This window comes from Cetorhinus maximus, chromosome 28 (genome assembly GCF_964194155.1).
Source record: "Cetorhinus maximus chromosome 28, sCetMax3.hap1.1, whole genome shotgun sequence".
NCBI lineage: Eukaryota > Metazoa > Chordata > Chondrichthyes > Lamniformes > Cetorhinidae > Cetorhinus > Cetorhinus maximus.
This window is the reverse complement of record NC_135906.1, coordinates 18,145,785-18,164,382: the sequence shown is the minus strand read 5'-3', so window position 1 is coordinate 18,164,382 and position 18,598 is coordinate 18,145,785. Positions and strand designations below refer to the sequence as shown.

Here is an 18,598-nt window from a genome sequence, read left to right as displayed (position 1 = left end):
TTAAACATTGACTTGCTGGTTTAATTTAAAGGGAGTGTCATTTTCTGTTAAAGTTGCTCTCAGTTCACAAGGGCAGTGAGTCTATTTTGGGTCAGACGTTAACATCCACAGTAAGAAGCTCAGCAACGCCCTCTCCTAAACAGATTACTGCAGTGTCTTAACATCGTTTATGTGCTGGAAGGTCAGGGGGTGAGTGTGCTGAGAGGTTAATAACACAGTACAGATACGATATACACTCCTCTCCACAACACCTGTACCCAGGCCATAGCTCAGCGTGGGGAGGGGTGAGAGTCCAGCAACAAGATCTTGCCCGGATACAGCATCTCCAGCCCAGTGAAACATCCCGAGGTGCTTCACAGGAATGTTGACAAACAAACTGTGACAGCGGGACATGTGAGGAGACATGGTGACCAAAAGCTTGGTCAAAGGGGGAGGTCTTAAGGAGCATCCTTAAGGAGGAAAGAGAAGGTGAGCAGGTTAGGGAGGGATTCCCAGAGCTTCGGGTCCAGGCAGCTGAAAGCACGGCCACCAGTCAGGATGCGATGGAGATCGGGGTTTGTGCAGAGATGGGTTGCAGGGCTGGAGGAGGTTACCAGGGGGAGGATGACAATCTTTAAATTGAGGCGGAGCCGCCATGACCAACATTCATTGTAGGTGGGAGAACACAGGCTGATGGTGAACAGGCCTTGGCGTCAGTTTGGTTGTGGGATTTGAGTGAAGTGGAGTTTATAAAGGTTGGAAAGTGAGAGAGCGGACAGGAAGGACATGGGTGTGTTATTATAAACTATAGCATCTAAACCTCCCTCCTGTGTTTACCTGGTGTGCGGAGGTTTTTACAATGCCTCTGCTTATTACCAAATAACCAGTCACATCGGGAACAAGTTTCTAATTGTGCTCCCAGATGATGACAGGGATGGTTCCCCAGGAAGATGAAGAGATTGGGTTGATTCTGTATTTAAATGCCACGGGCAGAAATAAAACATGAAATGAAATATACTGTGCCTTCTCAGTGTCAGCTGTTGTTAGGAGGCCCATCGATCTCAGCCCTTCTCCCAGCTCAGCCATGTCCACATGCCCATCCTTATTAGTGTCGAATTGCTGAAATAGCTCAGCCCATTTCTTCTCCCTTTCAACGTCTCGTTCCTCCTCGCCGCCACCTTCTGCAGGGGTTAGTCTCCGACTCCAGAAAGGTTTCCCCATTTCTGCAGCTCACAGCTGGCTACACGTTTCCTGGTGAAATGCAGCGCATAATCCTGGTGAGGGAGGGAGCTTCGAGGTTTCGCATGAACTGGAGATCAGAGAGAAGCCACGGAGGTCGCAGGTCTCCCTTGAGTCTGGACAGAGATTATCAAGGACTGACATTACCATTTCTCGAAGCGAAATCAACCCATCTGACAAACACTCAGAACCCACCCACAAAACAGTAATTAGCTGCAACAGTTACTAGCAACATCCAGAGGAGGAAGCTGCTGGTGTACAGTTAAAACACCGGCAGAGAATGTTCAAAGCTAAACCCACTGTTTAGTGTCACCTCCTACCTCATCTCTTCGACATGGCAGGGCAGCCTCGATAGCTCAGTTTTAGGGATTTATGAGTGGCTGCCACCTCTATCTTGTTCGATAAGGGCATTTGTCTGAAAATGGCCTCCTTCTGGTGCTGGACCATTCGACGGTATGTTCACAATTTAATCAGAACAATGAAAAGGCCAGGTTCGAGAAGCATACAGCGGAGACGGAGGGAAAGGGAAAGGAGGAGGGCAAGAGATTGGGATGGGAGGGAGGAGCGGGATGGGGAGTAGGAGAAGAGCTGGAGAGGGTGTTGGATGGGAGATGGGAGGGAGGAGGAGGTATGGGGGAAAAGGGAGGGAGGAGGAGGGGAGGGAGGGGGTGGAGAAGGAGGTGGGATGGGGAGAGGAAGGAGGAAGAGGGATTGAGTGGGGAGAGAGGAGGAGGTGAGAGGGGGATGGGGGGAGGGGAGGGAGGAGAAGGGATCAGGAGGGAGCCAGGATGGGGAGGGAGGAGGAGGGATTGGGTGGAAAGAGGAGTGTTGGAGAGGGGGAATGGGAGGAAGATGAATCAAAACACAACCAGTCTGGGGGAGGGAGTTAGAGGTTTAAATAAACTGTTCGATGGTAAGTTGGAAGCCGATCACCATGTTTGCACCTGGACCGAGGTCTGTTCTGACATGGAGAGCACAGAACAGCCAGAGGGATGTTTCCTGAATCAGGATATGTTTGTCCACACACCCCCTTTCCAGCCTGGGTTACTGAGTTACCAAGAGCAGGAATACACTCTAGCTTTTAGCCTTTCTGGCTTTGGGATGTCTGACTCAGAGAACACTTCATTGCTGGGTCATTGATTCCAGGCTGGGCCCCCACCCCAACGAGCTTCTACTCTGATCAACATCTCAAACTCACACTCGTCAAATTAGTCACTTCGACTCACTGAATTTGTGCATTCAAAGAACATCCCTCCCAGGATAAAAACAGAATTACCTGGAAAAACTCAGCAGGTCTGGCAGCATCGGCGGAGAAGGAAAGAGTTGACGTTTCGAGTCCTCTTGACCCTTCAACAGAACTGAGTAAATATAGGAGAGGGGTGAAATATAAGAGTTTTTCCAGGTAATTCTGTTTTTGTTTTGGATTTCCAGCATCCGCGGTAGTTTTTTTGTTTTTATCCCTCCCAGGATCATCAATTTGATTTATTCTGAGGTTGTGATAACCCTGCCCTTATTGTCCATCCCAGGTTCCCCTGACAAGACAGTGTTGGATCTTCCTGCGGTCCGTCTCCTGAAGCTGCTCCCATGAGGGAGATCCAGCAGAACAGCCGAGCGTTGCTGAAGGAATGTCTAGGACAATATTGTGTAAGACTGTTCAAAAAGAAAACGGAAGCCTTTCAAGACCTTGGGATGCCCCAAAATGTTTTACAGCCAATGAGGTACTTCTGCAAGGCAGTCACTGTTGTATTGTCGGAAACACGGCAACCAATTTGCATACAGCAAGATTCCAGTGTGTTAATGATCAAAGTGTTGCTGTTTGATAAATATTAACCAGGACAGTCGGGAGAATGTCCCTGATCTTCAAATAGTGTAATGAGAACTTTTGCATTCACCTGTGAGGGCAGACAGGACCTCAATTTAAGTTTCAACTGAAAAATGGCACCTCCGACCGTGCAGCACTCGCTCAGTACAGTATGTCAGTCTGGATGACATGCTCAAGCCTCTGGGTTTGAACCCAAACGCACAGCTTTCCGACTCCAAGGAGAGAGTGCTCCCTGAGCCTTGACTGACGTATAAGCAGAGTATGTGAATCGGAGGTGATGGTGTTTCTCACTATATTGTTACTCTTGTCCTTGTCGTTTAGAGAGGCTGTGGCCCGGCCGGAGTCTCCCAACTCGATGCCCTCGGGAAGCCTTCACAACCCCAATGATATTCCAGCTGGAATTCCAGCATAGACCAGCCACCAAATTGTGTCCCACAATCAACACTCTCATCGCGTGACCATGTAACACTGATACTGCTGGCAAAAGTCAACAAACCGCTGGAAATGTCAACACAAGAATGTTTTTCTATTTATTAAGTTCATAGAAATAGCCTTCAGTGATTAACAGAAGCTCTTGTGTTAATTTAACCCCATGCAGCATTGAAACCAAACAGCGCAAATTGAATATAAATAAGCGTTTGGGTTTCATTCCAGATCTTAAAAAAATACAGTGTGACAGCCGAACATCGTAGAAAGTGAGGGTGAAAATCTAATTTCCTAATTATTTGGGCACCGAGTTTCTACCTTACCCTCCCTACTCAGTGTCCGTCTGAATTACAAAACGTAAATCTTAAAATCAACCTCATTACTTTCAACGCAAGTCCCATTGGTGAAAGGAGGTGGAGTGGGCGGGGTGAGACGGCTGAACTAATCCTGGCTGTGTAAAGCTGGTAAATCATTTTGTGCAGATGAAGGCCTTTTTATTTTTCTCCCTGACAACCTTTTGCACTGGAGTGTTTTGCTCAGCAGGTGACGATGAGACAGACCCAATGGGAAATTAGGTGCAAATCCTGATGCAGCACTGGTTAGGGCTCTGAACCAACCAGGGAAAGTTCCTTGGGAGGATCATGAACCATTTTCTCCCTCTTGATTAATTTTTCTAATGCGTTCCTGCTCCATTGTTTGCAGTGTCACAGCTGAGATCAGTAGATTTTCGTTGGGTAAACCGATTAAACGTTACAGAACCAAGGTGAATAAGAAGAGAAGCCATGATGTAATTGAATGACAGAACAGGTTCAAGGGGCTGAATGGCCTCTTCCTGTTCCTACAGAATCATTCATTAATTTCTGCCTTATCTGCTGACTGCTGCGGGGGCTACAGCTGCTCAGAGGAATGTCGAACATCAGCAATAGGGGAGGGGGAGGACAGTGTGGTCCTCTCCTGGCCAAATGCTCAGTTTATGTGAGGTGGAGGTGATGCTCTGCAACCCGTTCCACTGCCCAGTAACATTGAGCATCAGCTCCAGAAAATGGAAAACAAAACTGGCAAAGAACAGCACCAGATCAAAAATAAAACTCTCACCATAGAAAATAGGGCATTAGGTGAGTGAGTGTCACTCTCTCCACGTATTACAAACTTCTCTCCCCACATAGCTCTGTATCGTTGTAGTCTTAGTTCCTATGTTTGGCTTACAAACCGGTTTTATTACATAACAAGCTGTTAGAACGTTCTGCACTGTTTTCTGAGATGTGGGCTGGATCTACTGTCCTGACACGCAGCTCTCTCTGTCACACACTCACACAGCTCTCCCTGTGTAACACACTCACACAGCTCTCCCTGTGTCTCACACACTCACAGCTCTCCCTGTGTAACACACTCACACAGCTCTCCCTGTGTAACACACTCACACAGCTCTCCCTGTGTCACACACACTCACAGCTCTCCCTGTGTAACACACTCACACAGCTCTTCCTGTATAACACATTCACACAGCTCTCCCTGTGTAACACACTCACACAGCTCTCCCTGTGTCACACACACTCACAGCTCTCCCTGTGTAACACACTCACACAGCTCTTCCTGTATAACACATTCACACAGCTCTCCCTGTGTAACACACTCACACAGCTCTCCCTGTGTCACACACTCACACAGCTCTCCCTGTGTAACACACTCACACAGCTCTCCCTGTGTAACACACTCACACAGCTCTCCCCGTGTAACACACACTCACAGCTCTCTCCATGTAACACACTCACACAGCTCTCCCTGTGTCACGCACACTCACAGCTTTCCCTGTGTCACGCACACTCACAGCTCTCCCTGTGTAACACACACTCACAGCTCTCCCTGTGTAACACACACTCACAGCTCTCCCTGTGTAACACACACTCACAGCTCTCCCTGTGTAACACACACTCACAGCTCTCCCTGTGTAACACATTCGCACAGCTCTCCCTGTGTCACACACTCACACAGCTCTCCCTGTGTAACACACACTCACAGCTCTCCCTGTGTAACACACTCACACAGCTCTCCCTGTGTAATACACTCACAGCTCTCCATGTAACACACTCACACAGCTCTCCCTGTGTAACACACTCACACAGCTCTCCCTGTGTAACACACTCACACAGCTCTCCCTGTGTAATACACTCACAGCTCTCCGTGTAACACACTCACACAGCTCTCCCTGTGTAACACACTCACACAGCTCTCCCTGTGTAACACACTCACACAGCTCTTCCTGTGTAACACACACTCAGCTCTCCCTGTGTAACACACTCACACAGCTCTCCCTGTGTAACACACTCACACAGCTCTTCCTGTGTAACACACACTCACAGCTCTCCCTGTGTAACACACACTCACACAGCTCTCCCTGTGTAACACACTCACACAGCTCTCCCTGTGTAACACACTCACACATCTCTCCCTGTGTAACACACACTCACAGCTCTCCCTGTGTAACACACTCACACAGCTCTTCCTGTGTAACACACACTCACAGCTCTCCCTGTGTAACACACTCACACAGCTCTCCCTGTGTAACACACTCACACAGCTCTTCCTGTGTAACACACACTCTCAGCTCTTCCTGTGTAACACATACACACAGCTCTCCCTGTGTAACACACACTCACACAGCTCTCCCTGTGTAACACACACTCACACAGCTCTCCCTGTGTAACACACACTCACAGCTCTCCCTGTGTAACACATTCGCACAGCTCTCCCTGTGTAACACACACTCACAGCTCTCCCTGTGTAACACACACTCACAGCTCTCCCTGTGTAACACACACTCACAGCTCTCCCTGTGTAACACATTCGCACAGCTCTCCCTGTGTAACACACACTCACAGCTCTCCCTGTGTAACACACACACAGCTCTCCCTGTGTAACACACTCACACAGCTCTCCCTGTGTAACACACTCACACAGCTCTCCCTGTGTAACACACACTCACACAGCTCTCCCTGTGTAACACACACTCACACAGCTCTCCCTGTGTAACACACTCACACAGCTCTCCCTGTGTAACACACTCACACAGATCTCCATGTGTAACACACTCACACAGCTCTCCCTGTGTAACACACTCTCACAGCTCTCCCTGTGTAACACACTCTCACAGCTCTCCCTGTGTAACACACTCACACAGCTCTCCCTGTGTAACACACTCACACAGCTCTCCCTGTGTCACACACACTCACACAGCTCTCCCTGTGTAACACACTCACACAGCTCTCCCTGTGTAACACACTCACACAGCTCTCCCTGTGTCACACACACTCACACAGCTCTCCCTGTGTAACACACTCACACAGCTCTCCCTGTGTAACACACTCACAGCTCTCCCTGTGTAACACACTCACACAGCTCTCCCTGTGTAACACACTCACACAGCTCTCCCTGTGTAACACATTGGTTTGCACACACAGCTCTCCCTGTGTAACACACACTCACAGCTCTCCCTGTGTAACACACTGGTTTGCACACACAGCTCTCTGTCTTTTTTTTGCAAAAATATACTTCATTCATAAAATATCTGCAAGAACTTTACAAAGCATTTCAAATTGGGCATCACCAGAAGGTGCAATAATATTCAAAACAAAAACAAAAACAAAAGTACCTGGAAAAACTCAGCAGGTCTGGCAGCATCGGTGGAGAGGAGCACAGTCGACATTTCGAGTCCTCATGACCCTTCAACAGAACCAAGTAAAAATAGAAAAGGGGTGAAATATAAGCTGGTTTAAGGGGGGGGTGTTGGGACAAGAAGAGCGAGGTAGTTTTCCACATAGGAGCTTCAATACGATCGAGGAACATTACAGACATTTCAAAATGATCATAGCAGACAGTCAGACAGTGCAATGGTATTTAATTTGTTTACATAGATCATGTTGCAATCTGAGGTGCTTCTGGACAATTGTGGTACATGTAATTTACGAAGTTGCGAAGTTTCTTGCTGGGGAGATGGCAATCTCCTGGCAGTTCCTAGCCCCTTGGTGCACTCTGGCTGAAAGGCCTTACACAGCGACCTTTCCCCATTGCGTCTCTGCAGCGGCTGCCCCAAGCTTTAGTGCATCCCTCAGCACATAGTATTGGGCCTTGGAATGTGCATGTCTGCAACACTCGGTTAGGGACAACTCTTTGCACTGGAAGACCAACAAATTTCCGATAGACCAAAGAGCATCTTTCCCCAGTTGTTGATCCTCCAGCTGCAGTTGATGTTTGTCTCGGTGTGTGTCCCTAGGAACAGCCCATAGAGCACAGAATCCTGTGTCACAGAAGTGCTCGGATGAACCTCGACAAAAACTGCTGCATCTCTCTCCAGACCTACTTTGCAAAGGCACAATCCACCAGGAGGTGAACAACGGTCTCTTCCCCACCACAGCCACCTGGAGGGCAACGTGCAGAGGGGGTGAGACTCCTGGCATGTAGGAAGGTTCTGACGGGGAGGGCCTTTCTCACCACCAACCAAACTACGTCTTGGTGCTTGTTGGAAAGTTCTGGCGATGAGGCATTCTGCCAAACGACTTTGACAGTCTGCTCAGGGAACAGGGCCTCTAGGACATTATGTGCCGACCACTGCCTAATGGACTTGTCGTCAAAAGTGTTTCTCTGCATAAATTTTTCCATGAGGGAAAGGTGGTACGGCACGGTCCAACTACTTGGAGCGTTCCGTGGCAGCATGGCCAGACCCATCCTTCGTAACACCGGGGACAGGTAGAACCTCAGCACGTAGTGACACATGGTACCAAGGGTTTATGTACAGCTTGATTCAGCCACACACAAAGGTGGCCATCAGTATGAGGGCGATGTTGGGCACGTTTTTTTTCCCCTTTATCTAGTGGTTTGTATATCGTGCCCCTGCGGACACGATCCATTTTCAACCTCCAGTTAAAGCGGAAGATGGCTCAGGTGATCACCACAGTGCAGGAGTGAGGAATGGGCCAGACCATGTACAGTAACATTGAGAGTGCCTCAGACCAGATGACCAGTTTCTTACCCACAATGGAGAGGGAGCGTTGCTCCCACATGCCCAGTTTTGCTTTTCACCAGGGCTACTTGCTCCTTCCAGTTTCTGACGCATGCCCTTGTCCCTCCGAACCATATCCCCAGCACCTTCAGGCAATCTGACCTGTGTAACACATTGTTCAGTACACACAGCTCTCCCTGTGTGACATACTGTTCAGTACACACAGCTCTACCTGTATAACACGCTGTTCAATACACCCAGCTCTCCCTGTCACAGTGTTCAATACACACAGCTCTCTCTGTGTAATGCAGTATTCAGTACACACAGCTCTCTCTGTGTAACACAGTGTTCAATACACACAGCTCTCTCAGTGTAACACACTGTTCAGTACACACAGCTCTCTCTGTATAACACACTGTTCAATATACATAGCTCGTCCCACACTGTTCATTACACGCAGCTCTCTCTGTGTAACACAGTGTTCAGTACACCCAGCTCTCTCTGTGCAACACACTGTTCAGTACACCCAGCTCTCTCTGTGCAACACACTGTTCATTACACACAGCTCTCTCTGTGTAACACACTGTTCAGTACACCCAGCTCTCTCTGTGTAACACAGTGTTCAGTACACCCAGCTCTCTCTGTGTAACACAGTGTTCAGTACACACAGCTCTCCCTGTAACACACTGTTCAGTACACCCAGCTCTCTCTGTGTAACACTGTTCAGTACACACAGCTCTCTCTGTGAAACACACTGTTCAGTACACACAGCTCTCCCTGTAACATAATGTTCAGTACACACAGTTCTCACTGTGTAACACACTGTTCAATACACACAGCTCTCTCTGTGTAACACACTGTTCAGTACACACAGCTCTCTTTGTGTAACACAGTGTTCAGTACACACAGCTCTCCCTGTAACACAGTGTTCAGTACACCCAGCTCTCTCTGTGTAACACTGTTCAGTACACACAGCTCTCTCTGTGTAACACACTGTTCAGTACACACAGCTCTCCCTGTAACACAATGTTCAGTACACACAGTTCTCACTGTGTAACACACTGTTCAGTACACACAGCTCTCTCTGTGTAACACACTGTTCAGTACACACAGCTCTCTCTGTGTAACACACTGTTCATTACACCCAGCTCTCTCTGTGTAACACACTGTTCATTACACCCAGCTCTCTCTGTGTAACACAATGTTCAGTACACACAGCTCTCTCTGTGTAACACACTGTTCAGTACACACAGCTCTCTGTGTAACACACTGTTCAGTACACACAGCTCTCTCTGTGTAACACAGTGTTCCGTACACCCAGTTCTCTCTGTGTAACACACTGTTCATTACGCCCAGCTCTCTCTGTGTAACACACTGTTCAGTACACACAGCTCTCTCTGTGTAACACACTGTTCAGTACACCCAGCTCTCTGTGTAACACACTGTTCAGTACACACAGCTCTCTCTGTGTAACACACTGTTCAGTACACACAGCTCTCTCTGTGTAACACACTGTTCAGTACACACAGCTCTCTCTGTGTAACACACTGTTCAGTACACACAGCTCTCTCTGTGTAACACACTGTTCATTACACCCAGCTCTCTCTGTGTAACACACTGTTCAGTACACCCAGCTCTCTCTGTGTAACACACTGTTCATTACACCCAGCTCTCTCTGTGTAACACACTGTTCAGTACACACTGTTCATTACACCCAGCTCTCTCTGTGTAACACACTGTTCATTACACCCAGCTCTCTCTGTGTAACACACTGTTCATTACACCCAGCTCTCTCTGTGTAACACACTGTTCATTACACCCAGCTCTCTCTGTGTAACACACTGTTCTTTACACCCAGCTCTCTGTGTAACACACTGTTCAGTACACCCTGCTCTCTCTGTGTAACACACTGTTCAGTACACACAGCTCTCTCTGTGTAACACACTGTTCAGTACACCCAGCTCTCTCTGTCTTACACACTGTTCAGTACACACAGCTCTCACTGTGTAACACACTGTTCAGTACACACAGCTCTCTCTGTGTAACACACTGTTCATTACACCCAGCTCTCTCTGTGTAACACACTGTTCATTACACCCAGCTCTCTCTGTGTAACAGTGTTCAGTACACCCAGCTCTCTCTGTGTAACACACTGTTCATTACACCCAGCTCTCTCTGTGTAACACAGTGTTCAGTACACCCAGCTCTCTCTGTGCAACACAGTGTTCAGTACACCCAGCTCTCTCTGTGTAACACACTGTTCAGTACACACAGCTCTCTCTGTGTAACACACTGTTCAGTACACCCAGCTCTCTCTGTGTAACAGTGTTCAGTACACCCAGCTCTCTCTGTGCAACACACTGTTCAGTACACCCAGCTCTCTCTGTGCAACACACTGTTCATTACACACAGCTCTCTCTGTGTAACATAGTGTTCAGTACACCCAGCTCTCTCTGTGTAACACACTGTTCAGTACACACAGCTCTCTCTGTGTAACACACTGTTCAGTACACCCAGCTCTCTCTGTGTAACACAGTGTTCAGTACACCCAGTTCTCTCTGTGTAACACAGTGTTCAGTACACACAGCTCTCCCTGTAACACAGTGTTCAGTACACCCAGCTCTCTCTGTGTAACACTGTTCAGTACACACAGCTCTCCCTGTAACATAATGTTCAGTACACACAGTTCTCACTGTGTAACACACTGTTCAGTACACACAGCTCTCTCTGTGTAACACACTGTTCAGTACACACAGCTCTCTTTGTGTAACACAGTGTTCAGTACACACAGCTCTCCCTGTAACACAGTGTTCAGTACACCCAGCTCTCTCTGTGTAACACTGTTCAGTACACACAGCTCTCTCTGTGTAACACACTGTTCAGTACACACAGCTCTCCCTGTAACACAATGTTCAGTACACACAGTTCTCACTGTGTAACACACTGTTCAGTACACACAGCTCTCTCTGTGTAACACACTGTTCAGTACACACAGCTCTCTCTGTGTAACACACTGTTCATTACACCCAGCTCTCTCTGTGTAACACACTGTTCATTACACCCAGGTCTCTCTTTGTAACACAATGTTCAGTACACACAGCTCTCTCTGTGTAACACACTGTTCAGTACACACAGCTCTCTCTCTGTAACACAGTGTTCAGTACACCCAGCTCTCTCTGTGTGACACGGTGTTCAGTACACACAGCTCTCCCTGTAACACAGTGTTCAGTACACCCAGCTCTCTCTGTGTAACACTGTTCAGTACACACAGCTCTCTCTGTGTAACACACTGTTCAGTACACACAGCTCTCCCTGTGACACAATGTTCAGTACACACAGTTCTCACTGTGTAACACACTGTTCAGTACACACAGCTCTCTCTGTGTAACACACTGTTCAGTACACACAGCTCTCTCTGTGTAACACACTGTTCAGTACACACAGCTCTCTCTGTGTAACACACTGTTCATTACACCCAGCTCTCTCTGTGTAACACAATGTTGAGTACACACAGCTCTCTCTGTGTAACACACTGTTCAGTACACCCAGCTCTCTGTGTAACACACTGTTCAGTACACACAGCTCTCTCTGTGTAACACACTGTTCAGTACACACAGCTCTCTCAGTGTAACACACTGTTCAGTACACACAGCTCTCTGTGTAACACACTGTTCAGTACACACAGCTCTCTCTGTGTAACACACTGTTCAGTACACACAGCTCTCTCTGTGTAACACACTGTTCATTACACCCAGCTATCTGTGTAACACACTGTTCAGTACACACAGCTCTCCCTGTAACATAATGTTCAGTACACACAGTTCTCACTGTGTAACACACTGTTCATTACACCCAGCTCTCTCTGTGTAACACACTGTTCATTACACCCAGCTCTCTGTGTAACACACTGTTCAGTACACACAGCTCTCCCTGTAACATAATGTTCAGTACACACAGTTCTCACTGTGTAACACACTGTTCATTACACCCAGCTCTCTCTGTGTAACACACTGTTCATTACACCCAGCTCTCTCTGTGTAACAGTGTTCAGTACACCCAGCTCTCTCTGTGTAACACACTGTTCATTACACCCAGCTCTCTCTGTGCAACACAGTGTTCAGTACACCCAGCTCTCTCTGTGTAACACACTGTTCAGTACACACAGCTCTCTCTGTGTAACACACTGTTCAGTACACACAGCTCTCCCTGTAACATAATGTTCAGTACACACAGTTCAGTACACACAGCTCTCTCTGTGTAACACACTGTTCAGTACACACAGCTCTCTTTGTGTAACACTGTTCAGTACACACAGCTCTCTCTGTGTAACACACTGTTCAGTACACACAGCTCTCCCTGTAACACAATGTTCAGTACACACAGTTCTCACTGTGTAACACACTGTTCAGTACACACAGCTCTCTCTGTGTAACACACTGTTCAGTACACACAGCACTCTCTGTGTAACACACTGTTCATTACACCCAGCTCTCTCTGTGTAACACACTGTTCATTACACCCAGCTCTCTCTGTGTAACACAATGTTCAGTACACACAGCTCTCTCTGTGTAACACACTGTTCAGTACACACAGCTCTCTCTGTGTAACACACTGTTCAGTACACACAGCTCTCTTTGTGTAACACAGTGTTCAGTACACACAGCTCTCCCTGTAACACAGTGTTCAGTACACCCAGCTCTCTCTGTATAACACTGTTCAGTACACACAGCTCTCTCTGTGTAACACACTGTTCAGTACACACAGCTCTCCCTGTAACACAATGTTCAGTACACACAGTTCTCACTGTGTAACACACTGTTCAGTACACACAGCACTCTCTGTGTAACACACTGTTCATTACACCCAGCTCTCTCTGTGTAACAAACTGTTCATTACACCCAGCTCTCTCTGTGTAACACAATGTTCAGTACACACAGCTCTCTCTGTGTAACACAGTGTTCAGTACACCCAGCTCTCTCTGTGTGACACAGTGTTCAGTACACACAGCACTCTCTGTGTAACACACTGTTCATTACACCCAGCTCTCTCTGTGTAACACACTGTTCATTACACCCAGCTCTCTCTGTGTAACACAATGTTCAGTACACACAGCTCTCTCTGTGTAACACAGTGTTCAGTACACCCAGCTCTCTCTGTGTGACACAGTGTTCAGTACACACAGCTCTCCCTGTAACACAGTGTTCAGTACACCCAGCTCTCTCTGTGTAACACTGTTCAGTACACACAGCTCTCTCTGTGTAACACACTGTTCAGTACACACAGCTCTCCCTGTAACACAATGTTCAGTACACACAGTTCTCACTGTGTAACACACTGTTCAGTACACACAGCTCTCTCTGTGTAACACACTGTTCAGTACACCCAGCTCTCTCTGTGTAACACACTGTTCAGTACACACAGCTCTCTCTGTGTAACACACTGTTCATTACACCCAGCTCTCTCTGTGTAACACAATGTTGAGTACACACAGCTCTCTCTGTGTAACACACTGTTCAGTACACACAGCTCTCTCTGTGTAACACACTGTTCATTACACCCAGCTCTCTCTGTGTAACACACTGTTCAGTACACCCAGCTCTCTCTGTGTAACACACTGTTCAGTACACACAGTTCTCTCTGTGTAACACAGTGTTCCGTACACACAGTTCTCTCTGTGTAGCACAGTGTTCCGTACACCCAGATCTCTCTGTGTAACACACTGTTCAGTACACACAGCTCTCTCTGTGTAACACACTGTTCAGTACACCCAGCTCTCTGTGTAACACACTGTTCAGTACACACAGCTCTCTCTGTGTAACACACTGTTCAGTACACACAGCTCTCTCTGTGTAACACACTGTTCAGTACACACAGCTCTCTGTGTAACACACTGTTCAGTACACACAGCTCTCTCTGTGTAACACACTGTTCAGTACACACAGCTCTCTCTGTGTAACACACTGTTCATTACACCCAGCTCTCTCTGTGTAACACACTGTTCAGTACACACAGCTCTCTCTGTGTAACACACTGTTCAGTACACACAGCTCTCTCTGTGTAACACACTGTTCAGTACACACAGCTCTCTCTGTGTAACACACTGTTGAGTACACCCAGCTCTCTCTGTGTAACACACTGTTCAGTACACACTGTTCATTACACCCAGCTCTCTCTGTGTAACACACTGTTCATTACACCCAGCTCTCTCTGTGCAACACACTGTTCATTACACCCAGCTCTCTCTGTGTAACACACTGTTCATTACACCCAGCTCTCTCTGTGTAACACACTGTTCATTACACCCAGCTCTCTGTGTAACACACTGTTCAGTACACCCTGCTCTCTCTGTGTAACACACTGTTCAGTACACACAGCTCTCTCTGTGTAACACACTGTTCAGTACACCCAGCTCTCTCTGTCTTACACACTGTTCAGTACACACAGCTCTCACTGTGTAACACACTGTTCAGTACACACAGCTCTCTCTGTGTAACACATTGTTCATTACACCCAGCTCTCTCTGTGTAACACACTGTTCATTACACCCAGCTCTCTCTGTGTTACACACTGTTCATTACACCCAGCTCTCTCTGTGTAACAGTGTTCAGTACACCCAGCTCTCTCTGTGTAACACACTGTTCATTACACCCAGCTCTCTCTGTGTAACACAGTGTTCAGTACACCCAGCTCTCTGTGTAACACAGTGTTCAGTACACACAGCTCTCTCTGTGTAACACAGTGTTCAGTACACCCAGTTCTCTCTGTATAACACAGTGTTCAGTACACCCAGCTCTCTCTGTGCAACACACTGTTCAGTACACCCAGCTCTCTCTGTGCAACACACTGTTCATTACACACAGCTCTCTCTGTGTAACATAGTGTTCAGTACACCCAGCTCTCTCTGTGTAACACACTGTTCAGTACACCCAGCTCTCTCTGTGTAACACACTGTTCAGTACACCCAGCTCTCTCTGTGTAACACAGTGTTCAGTACACCCAGTTCTCTCTGTGTAACACAGTGTTCAGTACACACAGCTCTCCCTGTAACACAGTGTTCAGTACACACAGCTCTCTCTGTGTAACACTGTTCAGTACACACAGCTCTCTCTGTGTAACACACTGTTCAGTACACACAGCTCTCCCTGTAACATAATGTTCAGTACACACAGTTCTCACTGTGTAACACAATGTTCAGTACACACAGCTCTCTCTGTGTAACACACTGTTCAGTACACACAGCTCTCTTTGTGTAACACAGTGTTCAGTACACACAGCTCTCCCTGTAACACAGTGTTCAGTACACCCAGCTCTCTCTGTGTAACACTGTTCAGTACACACAGCTCTCTCTGTGTAACACACTGTTCAGTACACACAGCTCTCCCTGTAACACAATGTTCAGTACACACAGTTCTCACTGTGTAACACACTGTTCAGTACACACAGCTCTCTCTGTGTAACACACTGTTCAGTACACACAGCTCTCTCTGTGTAACACACTGTTCATTACACCCAGCTCTCTCTGTGTAACACACTGTTCATTACACCCAGGTCTCTCTTTGTAACACAATGTTCAGTACACACAGCTCTCTCTGTGTAACACACTGTTCAGTACACACAGCTCTCTCTCTGTAACACAGTGTTCAGTACACCCAGCTCTCTCTGTGTGACACGGTGTTCAGTACACACAGCTCTCTCAGTGTAACACACTGTTCAGTACACACAGCTCTCTGTGTAACACACTGTTCAGTACACACAGCTCTCTCTGTGTAACACACTGTTCAGTGCACACAGCTCTCTCTGTGTAACACACTGTTCATTACACCCAGCTCTCTCTGTGTAACACACTGTTCATTACACCCAGCTATCTGTGTAACACACTGTTCAGTACACACAGCTCTCCCTGTAACATAATGTTCAGTACACACAGTTCTCACTGTGTAACACACTGTTCATTACACACAGCTCTCTCTGTGTAACACACTGTTCAGTACACACAGCTCTCTCAGTGTAACACACTGTTCAGTACACACAGCTCTCTGTGTAACACACTGTTCAGTACACACAGTTCTCTCTGTGTAACACACTGTTCAGTACACACAGCTCTCTCTGTGTAACACACTGTTCAGTACACACAGCTCTCTCAGTGTAACACACTGTTCAGTACACACAGCTCTCTGTGTAACACACTGTTCAGTACACACAGTTCTCTCTGTGTAACACAGTGTTCCGTACACCCAGCTCTCTCTGTGTAACACAGTGTTCAGTACACCCAGCTCTCTGTGTAACACAGTGTTCAGTACACACAGCTCTCTCTGTGTAACACAGTGTTCAGTACACCCAGTTCTCTCTGTATAACACAGTGTTCAGTACACCCAGCTCTCTCTGTGCAACACACTGTTCAGTACACCCAGCTCTCTCTGTGCAACACACTGTTCATTACACACAGCTCTCTCTGTGTAACACAGTGTTCAGTACACCCAGCTCTCTCTGTGTAACACACTGTTCAGTACACACAGCTCTCTCTGTGTAACACACTGTTCAGTACACACAGCTGTCTCTGTGTAACACAGTGTTCAGTACACCCAGCTCTCTCTGTGTAACACAGTGTTCAGTACACACAGCTCTCCCTGTAACACGGTGTTCAGTACACCCAGCTCTCTCTGTGTAACACTGTTCAGTACACACAGCTCTCTCTGTGTAACACACTGTTCAGTACACACAGCTCTCCCTGTAACATAATGTTCAGTACACACAGTTCAGTACACACAGCTCTCTCTGTGTAACACACTGTTCAGTACACACAGCTCTCTTTGTGTAACACAGTGTTCAGTACACACAGCTCTCCCTGTAACACAGTGTTCAGTACACCCAGCTCTCTCTGTGTAACACTGTTCAGTACACACAGCTCTCTCTGTGTAACACACTGTTCAGTACACACAGCTCTCCCTGTAACACAATGTTCAGTACACACAGTTCTCACTGTGTAACACACTGTTCAGTACACACAGCTCTCTCTGTGTAACACACTGTTCATTACACCCAGCTCTCTCTGTGTAACACACTGTTCATTACACCCAGCTCTCTCTGTGTAACACAATGTTCAGTACACACAGCTCTCTCTGTGTAACACACTGTTCAGTACACACAGCTCTCTCTCTGTAACACAGTGTTCAGTACACCCAGCTCTCTCTGTGTAACACAGTGTTCAGTACACACAGCTCTCCCTGTAACACAGTGTTCAGTACACCCAGCTCTCTCTGTGTAACACTGTTCAGTACACACAGCTCTCTCTGTGTAACACACTGTTCAGTACACACAGCTCTCCCTGTAACACAATGTTCAGTACACACAGTTCTCACTGTGTAACACACTGTTCAGTACACACAGCTCTCTCTGTGTAACACACTGTTCAGTACACACAGCTCTCTCTGTGTAACACACTGTTCAGTACACACAGCTCTCTCTGTGTAACACACTGTTCATTACACCCAGCTCTCTCTGTGTAACACAATGTTGAGTACACACAGCTCTCTCTGTGTAACACACTGTTCATTACACCCAGCTCTCTCTGTGTAACACACTGTTCAGTACACCCAGCTCTCTCTGTGTAACACACTGTTCAGTACACACAGTTCTCTCTGTGTAACACAGTGTTCTGTACACACAGTTCTCTCTGTGTAACACAGTGTTCCGTACACCCAGATCTCTCTGTGTAACACACTGTTCAGTACACACAGCTCTCTCTGTGTAACACACTGTTCAGTACACCCAGCTCTCTGTGTAACACACTGTTCAGTACACACAGCTCTCTCTGTGTAACACACTGTTCAATACACACAGCTCTCTCTGTGTAACACACTGTTCAGTACACACAGCTCTCTGTGTAACACACTGTTCAGTACACACAGCTCTCTCTGTGTAACACACTGTTCAGTACACACAGCTCTCTCTGTGTAACACACTGTTCATTACACCCAGCTCTCTCTGTGTAACACACTGTTCAGTACACACAGCTCTCTCTGTGTAACACACTGTTCAGTACACACAGCTCTCTCTGTGTAACACACTGTTCAGTACACACAGCTCTCTCTGTGTAACACACTGTTCAGTACACCCAGCTCTCTCTGTGTAACACA

The 18,598-nt window shown here is 47.3% G+C and overlaps 1 protein-coding gene across 1 annotated transcript in view; it reads right to left on the bottom strand.

The window, feature by feature from the left end:
- Positions 1 to 1,541, bottom strand: part of LOC144668872 (mitochondrial adenyl nucleotide antiporter SLC25A24-like) — a 67,060-nt gene extending 65,519 nt beyond the window's left edge. Inside the window, exon 1 of the mRNA XM_078531310.1 lies at positions 1,003 to 1,541. Coding sequence (XP_078387436.1) covers positions 1,003 to 1,200 — 198 coding nt within the window. The 5' untranslated portion in view covers positions 1,201 to 1,541. The remainder of the gene's footprint in view (positions 1 to 1,002) is intronic.
- Positions 1,542 to 18,598: the final 17,057 nt, after the last annotated feature.